The 17,777-nt window shown below is 42.1% G+C and overlaps 1 protein-coding gene across 1 annotated transcript in view; it reads right to left on the bottom strand.

Annotated features, from left to right (window-relative positions):
- Positions 1–17,777, bottom strand: part of AK9 (adenylate kinase 9) — a 135,250-nt gene that overhangs the window by 41,598 nt on the left and 75,875 nt on the right. Inside the window, exons 28-30 of the mRNA XM_060190863.1 lie at positions 15,998–16,122; positions 8,239–8,458; positions 6,908–6,970 (exon numbers count right to left, since the gene is read on the bottom strand). Coding sequence (XP_060046846.1) covers positions 6,908–6,970; positions 8,239–8,458; positions 15,998–16,122 — 408 coding nt within the window. The remainder of the gene's footprint in view (positions 1–6,907; positions 6,971–8,238; positions 8,459–15,997; positions 16,123–17,777) is intronic.

Below are 17,777 nucleotides of genomic sequence, written 5' to 3'. Positions count from 1 at the left end.
CTCTTCGCATAACCATTATGCTATCTACTTCCACCCACCATCTTGGATATTTTAAAACAACTAAGCTATTGCATGACAACATTTATCTACTAATATGGTGAAATTTAAACTACTGGGTACTCTGTCACTGTGGTGATCCTATAAGTAAACAGACGAGATATACAAATGCTATTTCCATCTGTGGTTGTTGAAATAAGTTAATTAGAAGTGAATCAGCGTCTGTGAGATGGCTCCCCTGGTACAGCAGTTGCTTTGCCATGAATGTGACCCATGTTTAAGCCCCCAGCACTACCACCTGGCAGCACTGTGGTACTGGAGAAGCCCTGGGGACTTGCTCTCTTCCCCCCCCCCCCCTTAAAAAAAAAGTTAGCCCAGAGCATTAAAAGTCTTAACAATGACAAGGAAGAAAGAAGGAAGAATAGAAAGAGAAGAAAGAGAAAACTTAAAGTCAAAAGGTTTCTCAAATATAGGACAAAATGAAAGAGGTGAAAAACATAAAAAAAAAAAAACAAACTGGAACTCTATGGGGTCAGTCCAGGAGATCAATGTGTAAGAGACATTCCAAACAGTGAGAAAGAAAACGTAGAGGAGAACATAGCTGGCAGGAGAAAGTAGACAGCGCTTTGTTTTTACTGGGAAATTCTCAGGGACTGCCAGATGAGCTATTTTGTTGGCCCTGGTTATAATACTGTACATTAGAAAATGTTGCCTTTTGTTTTAATTGGGACCAACGTCAGCAATCTGTACATCATCTGTACACGTCTATTTGCTGTTCTCTCTCACAGTGTCTCCTTCACTTAGATCTTTGGTCTTCTAGGATGATTTCTCTCTGGAATGTTCTGAGAATGTCTTGACCGTGACCTGAACATGGTTAAATTTCATTTGGACCCTGACTTGACTTCTTATCTGCACACAGGCTGTGCGTGCTGATTATAAACTATCTCCCTGAGAAGGTCGGGCAGTAGCACAGTGAGTTAAGTGCACATGGCGCAAAGACCAAGGCCTAGCACAAGGATCCCAGTTGGAGCCCCCGGCTCCCCACCTGCAGGGGGGCTTGCTTCACAGGCGGTGAAGCAGGTCTGCAGGTGTCTGTCTTTCTCTCCCCCTCTCTGTCTTTCCCTCCTCTCTCCATTTCTCTCTGTCCTATCCAACAACGACACAGTAACAACAACAACAATAAACAAGGGCAACAAAAGGGAAAAACAATATCCTCCAGGAGCAGTGGATTTGTAGTGCAAGCACCAAGCCCAGGCAATAACCCTGGAGGAAAAAAAAAACAAACAAACTGTTTCCCTGGATACAGTCTCTCATAGCCTTAAACACTTGTCCCCTGTCCTGGTTCTTCCTTGTTTTCATCTAACTGTGGCTCCCCACATTTGGTTGAAGAGAAACCAAGTACCGAGAACAAGTCAGTAGGCACCAAGAGAGCACAAATTCTGGAGGTAAGGGAAAGACAAGTCCGCCTTGGAGGTGTTGGAAAAGTACGTAATTTAAAATGTCTTTATGAAGGAATTGGTTTAATAGAATATTTTTGTCACATCAGAAGACTGAAAATTCCACAAGATGGCAATGTTTTCCAATGAAATCAGAGCAAGCAGTCTTGCAGACTCTGCAGTGATCTCTAATGGTAAAATGTTTGATTTCTTGGCTGAAACATTACCTAGTAAAGGCCATCGTTTCTGTGAAGTGTGAGAGAGCCAACTTGGGTAGAACTTTTCTGCCTATGCCTCCCCAATTAACTGTAAAAAGGTGACTTACAGAGTGCATATCCTCTATGGAGGGAACTGATGATATTACTGATGAAAACAACTTCCAGGAAGGAGTCAACTGATTTGTCCAAATCAGATTAGGGGGGGGCCTACATTTTTTTTTTTCTGTCTAAAGCAGTAGTTGTAAGACATAGCTTCTAAAAAAATCATTGAGGAGATGAAAAAGTCAATACATTTTATTTTTTTAATTCTATAGTTTTAGTCTATAGTTCATAAAAAAAAAAATCTCGGGAATTGTCTTCCAAAAGACATTCCGTATTAATTGTGTGAGATACATTGTCAATTTTAAGTCACAGGAGAGCTAACTTACAAGTTATTTTTAATTTTGTATTGACTCTTCAAATGAAAAATCGTGAGAAATTCCACCACTGTGTTAACAAAGGAGAAGGTGACAAGTTGAGAACATCAAACATCATCCTCAAAACGAATGCTAAGAATGATATTTAAGAAACGTAAAGGGGTAACTAAAGCATTATTAATTAGGCGAGCTAAGTATTATATTTCTCATTTTTCAGTGGAAAACTAAATTCTTTGAGGTTACATACAGAACCTGTTTGACGTTTTACAACAGCAGCAAAGCAGATGTAGCAGAGTGTGCCTTAGGTGTCAGCGCTCCTAGGCACTGGGGAACTAGAAGTGAACTAACTCAGGCCGTAAGAACCAAAGAAAGGATACTGGTGTAAGAAGTCCCAAAGGTTAGGGCCCATCCAGAAATAGGTTACAGAAATATTTGGGGTTTTTGCAAGGACTAAAAGTAAGATAAATACAATCCCAGACCAAGATACCTTTCCTCCCAAACATTCACGAGCCTCTGAGCAGAACAGAACATGTCTGTGTAAGGAATGAGGTCAGATAATTCCCCGCCCCCATGATTCTTTTTTTTTTTTATATATATATATTTATTTTTCCCTTTTTGTTTTCTATTGTTGTAGTTATTATTGTTGTCGATGTCATCATTGTTGGATAGGACAGAGAAAAATGGAGAAAGGAGGGAAGACAGAGAGGGGGAGAGAAAGACAGACACCTGCAGACCTGCTTCACCGCTTGTGAAGCGACTGCCCTGCAGGTGGGGGAGCCGGGGCTCGAACTGGGATCCTTACGCCAGTCCTTGTGCTTCGCGCCACCTGCGCTTAACCCGCTGCACTATCACCGGACCCCACCCATGATTCTTTAGTATAAAAAAAAATGGTGTTAGGCATGCAGCAGTAATTAAGGTTTGCTAACAGACTGACTGATGAATGAATGAATGAATGAATGAATGAATCATGAAAAAGATGAGCTTAGATGATGCCGTAACTTCCTATTTTTCTCACTTTCCCTGCTTCCTTCTCTCCTCCTTTCATCCTCCTTCCTTTTCCTTCCTTCCTTCCTTCCTTCCTTCCTTCCTTCCTTCCTTCCTCCCTCCCTTCCTTTCTTTCTGATTTAATTATGACCAACAAGTCTGTTGGATAAGAGGGGTACAATTCATACAGTTCCCACCACCAGAGTTTCACATCCCATCCTCTCCACTGGAAGTGTCCCTATTTATCCCCCTGGAAGTATAGACCAAAAATCCTTATGGGGTGCAGAAGGTAGGAGTTCTGGCTTCTATAATTGCTTCTCTGTTGGACATGGGCATTGACAGATGGATCCATACCCCCAGGCTGTTTCTTTCTTTTTTAAAAAAAATTTATTTATTTATTCTTCCTTTTGTTGGCTCTTGTTGTTGTTGTTATTATTGTTGTTGTTACTGATGTCATCGTTGTTAGATAAGACAGAGAAAAATGCAGAGAGGAGGGGAAGACAGAGAAGGGGAGAGAAAGATAGACACCTGCTTCACCACCTGTGAAGTGACCCCACTGCAGGTGGAGAGCCGGAGGCTGGAACCCGGATCCTTACGCCGGTCCCTGTGCTTAACCAGCTGTGCTACAGCCCGACTCCCCAGGCTGTTTCTCTTTCCCTTTGGGGCAGGGCTCTAGGGAGGTGGGGTTCCAGGATACATTGTTGAGGTTGTCTGCTCGGTTGAGTGCCATAACTTTCTAACTCACATAGGTTTATATGTATCTACTTTTGATTGTAAATCCTTTGCTTGGACAAAGAAACAAATATTTAGATTCTCCTCTCTACTGTTTCCACTGACAGAGTTGCATTGTGTCAGCGGCCCTCTAGATATAAACTTAAAATCTCCATCCCTGCAGATATGTGACTACATGTGTAGCAATTCATATTTCTGCCTCTCGCTCTCTTGGCTGAACGTTGTTTCTTTTGCTATTTTTATTTTGCACTATAGAAAACAATAATAACAATCAGTAACGCACTACCTTTTCCCTGGAGAAATAACCTAGAGAAAGCAGCAGTGTGCTATGTTACAAGATCTGCAAACCATAGAATTCAGTCTTAGAAATGGTTTCCAGGACCAACAAAGAAAACAGGTGTCACAGGAGGCAGATAACTACGGACCAGGACAGTAAGCTGGGGAAATGCCTATGTCAAGGCCACTGACCCAGGCAGTGGGCACCCTTTTTCACTGCTATCCTCTTAAAGGGAATGATTCCCCCCCCCCCCCCCCCCCGTCTATGGTTTGACTCGCTCTTTTCAAATCACACAGGAATTGCTTTGAGAGAGGTGGTGTGAGAAAGCTTTTCACTATGAATAGAGATCTTACCAAAGGTCAAGGCCAGGGAAGAAACCGCAGTGGAAAGCAAATTTGGAAGAGCCAGTCTTGCTACTTTGAGTTGAGCACTTTCACACAGTGAAAACCAGACAATAGAAGGGTTAGCCTTGAGAATATGTTCCAGGAGTGATGCAAGTCAGGAGAGAAAGAAGATGGGGTGGCCATTTAATCACCAGTTATAGTCATGAGGGCTGCATGTAAACCGTATAAATTTGAGTCCTCTTATAACTATCAATAGCTTGTCTGAGTCAGTGAGGTCAATGAAGAAAATAAGTCCTCTCTAATGAAAAATCAAACCCTGGGCAGGAGAGCTGGCTCACTGGTTAGGGTAAATGCCTTGCTTTATACGTGGCTTAGGTTCCAACCCTGGCACCACATGGGAGGTGCTATGGCACTAGGGGAAGTTCAGGTGCTGTGATGTTACTCCCTCTTTCAGTCTCACTTGCTAGTTTTAAAAAACCATTTTTATGGGGGGGGATTAATGGAGTTGTTGGCATATGGGTACTAATCTCATTAATGTTTTTCTATCTTTTTAAAAAATATTTATTTATTTACTGATTCCCTTTTGTTGCCTTTGTTGTAGTTACTATTGTTGTTGTTACTGATGTCGTCCTTGTTGGATAGGACAGAGAGAAATGGAGGGAGGAGGGGAAGACAGAGGGGGAGAGAAAGACAGACACCTGCAGACCTGCTTCACTGCTTGTGAAGCGACTCCCCTGCAGATGGGGAGCCGGGGGCTCGAACTGGGATCTTGAGGCCGGTCCTTGCGCTTTGCGCCACGTGCACTTAACCTGCTGCACTACCGCCCGACTTCCAAGTTTTTCTATCTTAATGAAAAAAAGTCAGCTGGGAATGGTGAAATTGTGTAGGGGCAAAGGCCTGGTTGCAACACACACACACACACACACACACACACACACACACACACACACACACACACACACACACACACTCTTCTAGGTTTATCTGTTTTAAAAAACTCAATGGAGAACAGCTGTATTGAGCACCCCACACAGCTCATGACTCTGTCGGCTCACAGGCTTTGCCCCATTCCTCTCTTTTTAAAAAAAGATTTTATTTATTTATTTATTTATTTATTTGCTAGAGGCAGAAACTGAGAGGGAAGGGGGAGATAGAGAAAGAAGGAAGGAAGAGGAAGAGGAAAAGAGGAAGAGAGGCACCTGCCTGCAGCCCTGCTTCACTGCTTGTGAAGCTCCCCCTGCGGGTGGGGCCGTTCCACTCTTATCAGGAGATAGTCACTAGTTTAGTTCTGCTATGTTTTCACAGGCTCTCTGCTTAACTTCCTAGCCCTTCTGCCCGTATTGTGAACTGGGACTATAAAAAGTAAACGACAGGGGGCCAGGTGGTGGTGCACCTGGTTGAGTGCATGTGTTAGAATCCTCAAGGGCCTGGGTTCAAGCCCATGGTCCCCACTTGTAAGAGGGAAAAGCTTTGCAAGTGGTGAAGCAGGGCTGCAAGTGTGTGCGTCTCTCTCTGTCTCTCTCTCTCTCTCTCTATCGCTTGTCCATCTTGATTTCTGTCTATCTCTAGCTGATAAGTCAAGATTAAAAATTTTAATATAAAAGGATTTAAAAAAGTAAAAATGAATATGAAAAAGAAGTAAAGTTTAATGCAGTAGTGTACAACACATGAGATTACTTGAACATCTTTGCTGGTTCTCCTTTGAACGTATTCATTTCCCCTGCTTATGTAAGTTATAAAAAGTCACTGCAGGGAGTCGGGCGGTAGTGCAGTGGGTTAAGCACAGGTGGCGCAAAGCGCAAGGACTGGCGTAAGGATCCCAGTTCGAGCCCCTGGCTCCCCACCTGCAGGGGAGTGGCTTCACAGGCAGTGAAGCAGGACTGCAGGTGTCTGTCTTTCTGTCTCCCCTCCCTGTCTGTCTTCCCCCCTCTCTGTCTTCCCCTCCTGTCTGTCTTCCCCTCCTCTGTCTTCCCCTCCTCTTTCCAGTTCTCTCTGTCCTATCCAACAACAATGATGACGACCACAATAATAATAACTATAACAACAAAACGACAAGGGCAACAAAAGGGAACAAATAAATAAATAAATATAAAATTTTTTTTTAAAAAGTCACTACAAGTAATTACAGAAGTACCAAAAAGCATAAAACTATTAAAACTGATACAGAATTGAGTGACTTGTATGTAAACTCTGTGGCTTTCTCTCATGACCTCTTTTCTATGTATATTTAGAATGTATTCTACATGTGGTGGGGCGAAGGTAGAGAGAAGGAAGGAGGGAGGGGGCGGGTGTCCTGTTTTAGGAGGCCAATGTTGTCGTTGTTTTAGAAATTCATTAGTTTAGTGTCTTTCCCCCGACTCATTTGGTTGAAGGCAGTGGTGGTGGGTAGGGGCTGACAGTATAGTCGCTGACATATGGGCGTATTTCTCATTTCCCCATGAAAGGTGTTTGCAAAACACTCTCACCTCCATTTCGGTTCTTCTCCACATCCTTGTTCACTTACCTCCTTCATTTTTTTCTCTCTTTCTGCTAAAAGTTCAGCCCTTCTTTTAGCCATCATATCACTCTGTTAAAAAGGAGACATGTACACAGTGAATGACCAGCCACAAAATTATGTGCTAAGTATTAACCTGATTTTCTCACATAGCAATGATATTTGGGTGGAAGGATAGCGGGATTTCCAGGAGAAGCACGTAGTGGTGGTCGGGTTCTGGCACTACACCCTGCACCTCAGAACCTCCCAACCAGCCCGGGTTCTGACACCACACCCCGCACCTCAGAACCTCCCGACCAGCCCTTTCTCTCCAAAGGGACGGGGAGCACTCACATCAGTCACTGTTTCTACAAACTTTAGAACACCCTTACAAGACTTATTACTTAAAGGTTTCCATTTGGTATAGAAGTGAGTTTTCTTCCTCTCTTCCTTTCTTTTTAAAGATTTTACTTATTTATTCATGAAGAATGATAGGAGGAGATAGATAAAGAACCAGACATCACTCTGGTACATGTGCTGCCAGGGACTGAACTCAGGACCCCATGCTTCAGAGTCCAATGCTTTATTCACTGTGTCATTTCCTGGACTATTAGAAGTGATCTTTCTTTGTATCTTTTAAAAAATATTTTTATTAATTTATTATTGGATAGAGACAGAGAGAAATTGAGAAGGGAGGGGGAGACAGAGACAGAGGCCAAGAGACAGAGAGACACTTGCATCCCTGCTTCACCACTTGTGAAGCTTTCCCTCTGTAGGTGAAGACCAGGGTTATGGGTTTTGATTGATGGGATTATCATTCCAGAAGCTAGTACTAAGAACACTGGCAATTTGAATTATTATTATTTGTTAATGCTTGCTCCACATGTTGCTTTCTACTCAGTTCCTGTATCTCATAGAGAATTACCTTAGCAGCACCGTCTTTAATTTTATTTGTTTTATAGAGAGAAGCATTAACATACTGGTAATCACCTAATCTTAATTATTCTTGACTCGGTAGTCACATATTTGATGAAAATGTTTTAATCGTTATATTAGCAGTGTTTCAATGGCTGATGTTAAAAGCTACACTTTTGTGAATACAGTGACTAGATGCTGTGTAGAGTTACTCCCACACTTAGAAAGCAGATACAGCAGGCTGAGTGGTAGGTAGCACATCTGGCGGAGCTCACACATTAGCGCGGGCTAGGACCCAGGTTTGAGCCCTCACTCCCCACTTACAGGGGGATGCTTCAGGAGTGGTGAAGCAGGTCTGCAGGTCTCTGTCTCTCTCTATCTCCCACTCTCTCCTTCCCTTCTCAATTTCTGTCTTACAAAAAAATAGAAAGAAAATAGATACATACTTTGATTTTTGCCTTCAATTCCTTAATGAGCTTTTTCCTTTCTGATTTCTTCTTTTGTTTCAGTTTCCACTTTTTAATTTGGGCTGGAAGGAGTCGATCAGAAACATCTTGGTCGTCAACTTGTATAAAAACAGCAGCATCTGGGAAAAATCCATGTTCCCCTAGGAACTGGGCTTCTTCAGGATATCGTGGGTAACCATCTAAGATAAAACCTGTAGAACTAGGTGGGAATTTAATAAGTCACTTTCTTCCTTTTTTTTTTTAAGATTTATTTTATATTTTATTTATTTATTTTCCCTTTTGTTGCCCTTGTTGTTTTATTGTTGTAGTAAGTAATTTTATTTTCTTAACATACTGTATTACAAGCTAACTTTAAAGATGAAAAAAGTATCAATAAATTTCAACTTGATACAAGATAGATAATAAGTGATTTAAAAAATTTCTGTGATGTATTCTTTCTTTTTAATTTTTAGTAGTGGAAACTAGAGTTCTTTCTCTTAAATATATTGAATTAGAAAAAAGTATAATTTTTAAAAAAAAAAAACTTTTATTTATTGGATAGACACAGCCAGAAATTGAGAGGGAAGGGGGTGATAGGGAGAGAGACAGAGAGACATCTGCAGCCCTGCTTCACCACTTGTGAAGCTTTCTCCCTGCAGGTGGGGACTGGGGACTCAAACCTGGGTCCTTGTGCACTGTAACATGTACACTCAACTAGGTGCACCACCACCTGGCCCCCAAAAGTATAATTTTTTTATACTTACATTGGGGGCCAGGAGATGGCACCCCTGGTTAGGTGCACATATTACAGTGCACAGGGATCCAGGTTCAAGCCCCCTGCAGGAGGAAAGCTTCACAAATGGTAAAGGAGGGAGGGCTGCAGGTCTCCCTCGCTCTCTCTCTCTCTTTCTCTCTATTTCCTCCTCTACCTCCCCTCTCATTTTCTTTTTTTAAATTTTAATATTTTTTATTTTATTTATTTATTCCCTTTTGTTGCCTTTGTCGCTTTTTTATTGTTGTAGTTATTATTGTTGTTGTCGTTGTTGGATAGGACAGAGAGAAATGGAGAGAGGAGGGGAAGACAGAGAGGAGGAGAGAAAGACAGACACCTGCAGACCTGCTTCACCGCCTGTGAAGTGACTCCCCTGCAGGTGGGGAGCCGGGGTTCGAACCGGGATCCTTATGCCGGTCCTTGTGCTTTGCGCCATCTGCGCTTAACCCGCTGCGCTACAGCCCGACTCCCCCCTCTCATTTTCTGTCTCTAATAGTAGATAAATGAAAATAAAAATTATTTTAAAATACTAATATTTATAGTACTAAATTATAGCTTACAGACAAAAACTCTTTAAAAAGATGTAATTATCAGTATGTGTTACCATACATGAGAGCTGAGATTCAAGCCCCTGGTCCCCACCTGCTGGAGGGAAGCTTCACAAGCAGTGGATCAGTGCTGCAGGTGTCTCTTTCTCTCGCCCTCTCTCGCCCTTTCTCTCCATCTCCCTTCCTCTCTGTCTGTATAAGAACAAAGTAAAAAAAAAAAAAAATGACCAACAGGTGTGGAGTTCTTATACAGGCACCAAGCCACAGTGATGAACTCGATAAAACAAATAAAACCCCAAGATACATTAATTTACTAATGAGAGAGAGAGAGAGAGAGAGAAAGGAGGATAGAGGGAGAGAACCAGACTACCACCCTAGCATACGTGACAGCAGAAACTGTACCTCATACTTGAGTGGTCAAGGCTTTATTCACTGTGCTTTATTCACTGTGCTACTTCCTTGGTTCTAATTTGGTCTTAATTATAAGCCAGTAAAAGTTGTGTGAAGCACAAAGAGAAAGAGTAATTAAGTTCCTTGTTTTGGAGGAGTGCCCAGTCGAATACGTATGTCACCCTTTATGTACAGGTGAGATTGGCTGGCCACCTTCAGTGGGAATTTGTCTTGTCTTGGATTTTATTTCTAGGAATTCTTTGAAACTATTTTCTTACTTATTTTTTAATATTTACTTTTAAGAGAGAGAGAGAGAGACCCAGTCAGCTTTGCGATATGCTGGTCAGGGATCAATCCTGAGACTTCATGTATGCAATTCCATGCTCTACCATCTCAATATTCATTCATTCATAGAAACTAGAGCACTGCTTGGTCATATGTCCTTTTAGGGATCAAACCTGGAGTCTCAAGCTTATGAAACATGTGCTCTACCTGTTGAACCACCTTCCCAGACCTTAATGGTCCTCCTTCCCTCCCCCTTCCCTTCCTCCTTTCCTGCCTGCCTGCCTCTTTTTCTCTCTTTCCTCTCCCCCCTCCTCCTCTTCCTTCTCTCTCCCCTTTTCCTTCCCTTTCTCCTTGTACTTCTTGTTCTCCTCCTCCTCCTCCTTTTTTTTTTTTTTTAATCACCACCAGTGTTGGGAAATTGTGCAGATGTGGTTGAGTTAGGCAGGACCCACAAACCACCATATTTCCATGTGAGTACTATTATGTACATATCAGTCTTCTGCCTTGTTTTAAAAATGACTCCTCCACCACCACGTTATCCCCTCAGGGTATTGCTAATTCCTGCCAGCCAGCTAAAACTACAACAACCGCAGCTAAGGAAGTTCCCAGAATGCCTTTTTCTTTTCTCCACCCTCTTCCCTAGCCAATTCTGTCCCAACTTGCCACTTCCGTTTTTACCCTATAAAACCCGCTGCTGTTCCTGGTTTTGCTCTCTTTCCCTTTTTCTCTTCCGTGTCCCGACCTGGAGAAGACCTGGATAAGGGCTGGAGTGCATAACGGGAGGTGGCCATTTTGCTAGCTCCACGTAGCCTAAACCTGCTGTGCTCACGCCTAGCTCTGGGCCACCCACATGAATAAAGATTTGCGTTCCCGCTCCGCCACAAGTTCCTGGTCTCTCTCTCTCTCTTCTGCGAAGTTAGCCTGGCAAACAGCATTATTTCTGGGCCTTGGTACCTGCACAACAATTCTATGACTCTCAGTGCTAATTTTTTCCTTCTTTTAAAAAAAGAATTGATAGTACAAAGAGAAATTGAGAGGGGAAAGGGAGATAGAAAGAGAGAAAGGGGGCTGGGTGGTTGTGCACCTGGTGGTGCATATTACAGTGCAGAAGGACCTGGGTTCAAGGCTTTGGTCCCCACCTGCAGGGAATGCTTCATGAGTGGTGAAAGCATCTCTTTCTCTCTTTCACTCTTTTTTTCCCCTCTCTATCCTCCCTTCCCCTCTCAATTTCTCTCTGCTCTATCACATAAAATAGTAAAAAAAAAAAAAAAAAAAGGAAAATATGGCCACTAGGAACAGTAGGTTCATCCTGTAGGCACTGAGACCAAGTGATAACCCTGGCGGCAATAAAAACATAAGAGAGAGAGAAAGGCACCTGCACCCCTACTTTACCATTCCTGAAGCTGGGGAGCCAGTGTTCAAAGGGCCCGTGTACATGGTGCCCTCAGCTGGGCGAGCCATGGCAAATCCCTGTTGCTTTCTTTACAATTTTTTTAAAAATCTTTATTTATTTATTGGATAGAGACAGCCAGAAATCGAGAGGGAGGGGGAGATATAGAAGGAGAGCGATAGAGAGACACCTACAGCATTTCTTCAGCGCTTGCAAAGCTTTCCTCCTGAAGGTGGGAACCCAAGGCTTGGACCTGGGACCTTGCACATTGTAACATGTGTGCTCAACCAGGTACGCCACCACCTGCCCCAACTGGTGCATTCTTTATTGAGATAATTCATACCATTTTCCTTAGACTCCCTTGTAACTAATGACAATTGTTAGTATGTTCAGTTAGTATGTGTAGGATGATTCTATTCAAGTGGGAATTCCAAACTTGGCTAAGCAGAATGAAACCTTGAAGATCATGAAGATAACTGGAGTGCTAATACATTTTCATTAGGGAGTTTGTATAAAACAGTCAAACTCTGAGAATGTGATTTTTTTTTTTTTTTGCTAAAAAAGTCAATACTGATCCCCCCTTTGAATGAGAAATTATCCTATTTGTCTAAATTTTTTCTATTTTTACAAACTTACATTTAACATTTACCTTCTTAATATATACAGATATTTCATGCATGCTTGACAATCTCAACCCTTAAATGGCATTTTTAAATGGTATTTACTTAGTTTAAATAGGCACATTTATTTTTTAAATTTTTTTAATTATCTTTATTTATTTATTGGATAGAGCTCATCAGAAATGGAGAGGGGAGAGATAGAGAGACACCTGCAGTCTTGCTTCACCACTCCTGAAGCTTTCCTCTTGCAGGTGGGGACTGGGGGCTTGAACCAGGGTCCTTGGGCACTGTAGGATGTGTGCTCACCAGGTGCACCACCACCCGGACCTAATAGGCACATTTCTTACTTATTGGCTCTAAGACGTGTCTTTTTCTTTAGAGGTGCCCTCAATGTAGGTTTTCCTGCAGCAGCTTTTACTCTGCCAATGATTTCTAAGTCTCAACCTCTATATCCAAGTCTCAGTTCAGAGTTTTGACTCGGGAGTTCCAGTGGTGCAATCGGTTATCGCACAGTACTTACACAGAGTTTTGACTCAGAATTTTCAAATTACTGTTTGTAATTTTGCCATATTAGAGGTTATCAGGGGTTATATGCATTACAATGTCAAAAATCATGTTCAGGGGGCTGGGCAGTGGTGCACATGGTACACACAGATATACAAATGTGCAGAGACAGAGAAAGTGAAACTGAAAGAGGTCACAGCACTGATGCTTCCTTCAGTGTGGTGGGGGCCAGGCTCAAACTGGGATCGTGCACTTGACCAAGCAACACACACTGTCCTAGTGAGCTCTTTCTCTGGCCCCCATATTCTTTTTAAAAAATGTATAGCATGGGGGGTCGGGTGGTGGCACCATGGGTTAAGTGCATGTGGCGCAAAGTGCAAGGACCGGCGTAAGGATCCGGGTTTGAGACCCAGCTCCCCACCTGCAGGGGAGTCGCTTCACAGGTGGTGAAGCAGGTCTGCAGGTGTCTTTCTCTCCCCCTCTCTGTCTTCCCCTCCTCTCTCCATTTCTCTCTGTCCTGTCCAACAACGAACAACATCAACAATGGCAATAATAATAACCACAACGAGGCTACAACAACAAGGGCAACAAAAGGGGGAAAAATGGCCTCCAGGAGCGGTGGATTCATAGTGCAGGCACCGAGCCCAGCAATAACCCTGGAGGAGAAAAAAAAAAAAATGTATAGCATGAGATCAAGAGCTAACTTAATGAAGATGAAATTTTAACTCTGATGACAGGGAGATTCTTAAATTGGTCCTGCTGTACTCATGTTTGATCTGGCTTTTTGTAAATGGGTACCATTGTGAATAGTTATTAAGTTGTCTTAACTGTAACTCTCAAAAGTCTGTAAGGAAGAATATGGAAACTTATTAGGGCATATGAATTTAGAACATTTGAAACCTGGTGGCTGAAAAGAGAGTTAACATTCAGAGCCAAACAAACTTTTGATTAATCATGAGCCTAAAGGCTGGAATAGTGCAGATGAAGAGTTGGGGGGCACTCCATTTTGTAGATAGCTAGTAGGCATATTTTAGTTATATTCCAAAGGGTCTGTGGCTACACTAGTTTTTTTATTTTCCCTGAGCCTGAAATCTGATATGCAGGTGGATCTAAGTTATTATCTAGGGAGATGATGTCATGGCTGGCCAACAGACTTCCCTGGACAGACAACCCCACCAATGTGTCCTGGAGCTCCGCTTCCCCAGAGTCCCACCCCACTAGGGAAAGAGAGAGGCAGGCTGGGAGTATACGGATCAACCAGTCAACACCCATGTTCAGTGGGGAAGCAATTATAGAAGCCAGGCCTTCCACCTTCTGCATCCCACAATGATCTTGGGTCCATACTCCCAGAGGGATAAAGAATAGGAAAGCTATCAGGGGAGGGGACGGGATACGGAGATCTGGTGGTGGGAATTGTGTGGAGTTGTACCCCTCTTATCCTATGGTTTTGTCAGTGTTTCCTTTTTATGAAAAAAAAAAAAGGTAAAAAAGAAAGAAAGAAAGAAAGAAAATATTATGATGTATTTTCCTATGAAAAAAAATACATCAGGACTTTTTCTGGTAACTCAATATATATAATTTCATAGAAGCATGAAAGAGAAATCAAGGGGTGGAGAAAGTTCCCTTTCTCTTTCTCCTTCTCTCTCATGCTGACTGGAGTACTTCCTTACTCCCACAAAGAAATCTGTGTTTCCAGTGATGTAGTCAGTTTGGCTTTCTGGCCATGGATAAATGTGGCTTTCTATACACCTACTTTTAACCACTTTTGTATTTTGAAAAGCTGAGTACCCACTTCAGTGTAGATTGATGCAGTGTAAACGCATGCATTTTAGAGAGAATCTTTAGTTACCTTACAATAATAGATTACAGGTTATATTTCTGTCTGGAAAGTTTTATTTTAGTAAAATAAAAAAAATTAGAACATGTAGGGAAAGAGAGAGGCAGACTGGGAGTATGGACCGACCAGTCAACGCCCATGTTCAGCGGGGAAGCAATTACAGAAGCCAGACCTTCCACCTTCTGCAACCCTCAATGACCCTGGGTCCATGGTCCCAGAGGGATAGAGAATAGGAAAGCTATCAGGGGAGGGGGTGGGATATGGAGATTGGGCGGTGGGAATTGTGTGGAGTTGTACCCCTCCTACCCTATGGTTTTGTTCATTAATCCTTTCTTAAATAAATAAATAAATAAATAAAAAATTAGAACATGTGTTCTCAGGTATGACCTCATATTAGAATCACCCAAGGATCTTTTGTAAATACCATACCCTGAATGGCCCGGGTGGTGGCACATCCAGTTAAGTGGACATGTGACCACGCACGAGGATGCAGGTTCAAAGCCCCAGTCTCCACTTGTAAGAGAAAGGCTTCATGTGTAGTGAAGCAGTGCTGCAGGCGGCTCTCTCTCTGCTTCCTTATTTCTCCCTTTCCTTTTCATTTATCTGTTTCTATCCAATATATATATTTTTCTTCTTCAGCACTCTACTTCCTCCTTACTTTCTTTTTTATTGAATTTCTTTATTGGGGGGAATTAGTAGTTTGCAGTAGATACAGTTGTTGGGATATGTGTAAAATTTCTGTGTAGAAATATTTCTTTATTATTGGCTAGAGACAGAGAGAAACTGAGAAACTGAGACACTTGCAGTGCTAATTCACTACTCCTTTTCCCCCTGCAGGTGGGGACCAGGGCCTTGAACCTGGGTCCTTGCACACTGTAATGTGTGCACATAAACAAGTGCACCACTGCCCAAATTTCTCAGATTTATAAAAATAAATAAATTCCATGCTTGGATAACAACTACACACTTCTAGAGATTTTGGGGGGCAGAGTTCTTGGCATTATTATTTATTTATACCCTTCCCAGATGTTTTTACTGTATAGCAAAAGTAAACTTATTTACTTGCAAATTAAAGAAAATAATCTTTAGATTTATGTTTAATCACATTTTAATTTTTTGTTGTTGTTGTTCATCATGAAGGCTTCACTACTCTGAGATGACTTTTTCCAGACAGAGAGAGAGAGACAGACAGGAAGAGAGGGAGGGGGTATATGGGAAGGAGGGAGGGAGGGAGAGAGAGAGAGAGAGGCAGACACTATAGCTTCTTCCTCTAGTGTGGGGAGAAGATTGGGCTTGAAATTAGGTTGTACACATGACAAAGCAGCATTATCCAAGTGAGGTATTTTGCTGGTCCTATGTTTTAACTTTTAAGAGTAAATCCAATAAAATTGAGTAAATGTATAACTAAGATACCAGATTGGTTCCTTAAACCACCACTCAGAAAGAATCGACTCAAGAATCTCGGGAGGTAATGCCTCATTATCCATTAAGCTTGCTTTGATAATTTCTTCTTCCTCAGTGAGCAGTATTTGTGGAGGCTAAAAATAAATAAATAAATAAACAAATAAATAAATAAATACCCCCCCCAAAAAACAAAATCAGAAAACCAAATATCTAAAACTTTATGTTAATAAAGAATACTATATTCCACGGTTGACTGGAATGAAACTATTTTTCCATGCGTTAAAAAAAAAATACTGCCGCATGTAAACATTTAAATTTTTGAGCTCTTTCCCTTAAGGCAACATTTAATATCATTTTAAATCTTAAGAGGGGTTCCTAGTGGTTAGCATGGCTGATCTACCTACAAGACCTCAGGATGTCTATTTATCATCTTTTTGCCAAAGCCTTGTTCAGTCTACATTACACATTTATCTACAAGGCTTAACTGTTCTCTGTTATCATACCCTATAATCATTCAAAAGAGATCCTGATTAAAGCAGGACACACAGCTGGGCAAAAGACTCAAGGTTCAAGCCCTGGCCTTTACCTGCAGGGAGAAAGATAATTTGCTTCATGAGCAGTGAAGCAGGTCTGAAGTGTGATTCTCCCTCTCTACCTCCCACTCCCCTCTTGATTTCTCTTTGTCTTATCAAATCAACGAACTAAATAAATAGTGTCTTTTAATCAGGAACTGTTCTGAAAGGGACATCCACTATATATTTAGTTCATACAACAATGAGAATCAGCTATCTTGAATTTTGGTAGATTAAATGAAAAAGTATTTAAAAATGTACCCAGCAAGGGGCTGGGTGATGGCGCACCTGGTTAAATGCCCACATTACAGTGCACAAGGACCTGGGTTCAAGCCCCCAGCCCCCATCTGCAGGGGGAAGCTTCATGAGTAGTGAAGGAGGGCACAGGTGTCTCTCTGTATCCCTCCCTCTCTATTCCCCCTTCCCTCTCAATTTTTCTGTCCTGTCAAATAAAACAAATAAAGAAAAGATATTTTAAAAAATATACCAAACATATATCCTGTGTCTCATATAAAACAATAACAATTAATTCAAATAATAGATGAAGACAACAAATATCTGCGAAAGTATTCCAAGTAAAAGATTATCAGAAACTAAACAATAGTTTCAGAATATCACTATTTTGTAAAACCTCGATAAATGTAGGGCCTGCGTATCAATTTTTACAATTATCTTTATTTATTGGATAGAGACAGCCAGAAACTGAAAGGGGAGGGGGAGACAGAGAACAGAGAGAGACTCCTATAGCACTTCACCATTTGCAAAGCTTTCGCCCTGCAGAAGGGGACTGGGGGCTTGAACCTAGGACCTTGCATATTGTAATGTGTGCTGAACCAGGTGCGCCACCCTCGCCCCTGCATATCTGTCGGGATAGCCTGAAGGTGCTTCTTCCCCAGCTAGTGCTCTCTGGGTTGGAGAGAACTCAACTGGAGCTGATCTAGGCTGCTGCATGGGAGAGGGATCAGGAACTCGTGCCGCACTAACTTCGCAGGCGATACACTCTGGAACCCTCGGAGCCGGAAAGCAATTTCTTCTTTAATCAGAAGAGCTTTTATACTCTCCAAGTAGGGTGGAAAACAGGATGTGACATAGAGAGGGTGGAGCAAAAAGTGACTGGTGGAAGATCAGGGTGTGACAAGGAGAGGATCAGGGTGTGACAAGGAGAGGGGGCGGAGCAGGTGAGAATTCTACCACTAAACCACCAATGTCCTGGAGGG

The sequence above is a fragment of the Erinaceus europaeus genome, chromosome 4 (genome assembly GCF_950295315.1).
Source record: "Erinaceus europaeus chromosome 4, mEriEur2.1, whole genome shotgun sequence".
NCBI lineage: Eukaryota > Metazoa > Chordata > Mammalia > Eulipotyphla > Erinaceidae > Erinaceus > Erinaceus europaeus.
Note: the sequence above shows the minus strand (reverse complement) of the source record. Positions and strands in the feature narration are given on the sequence as shown.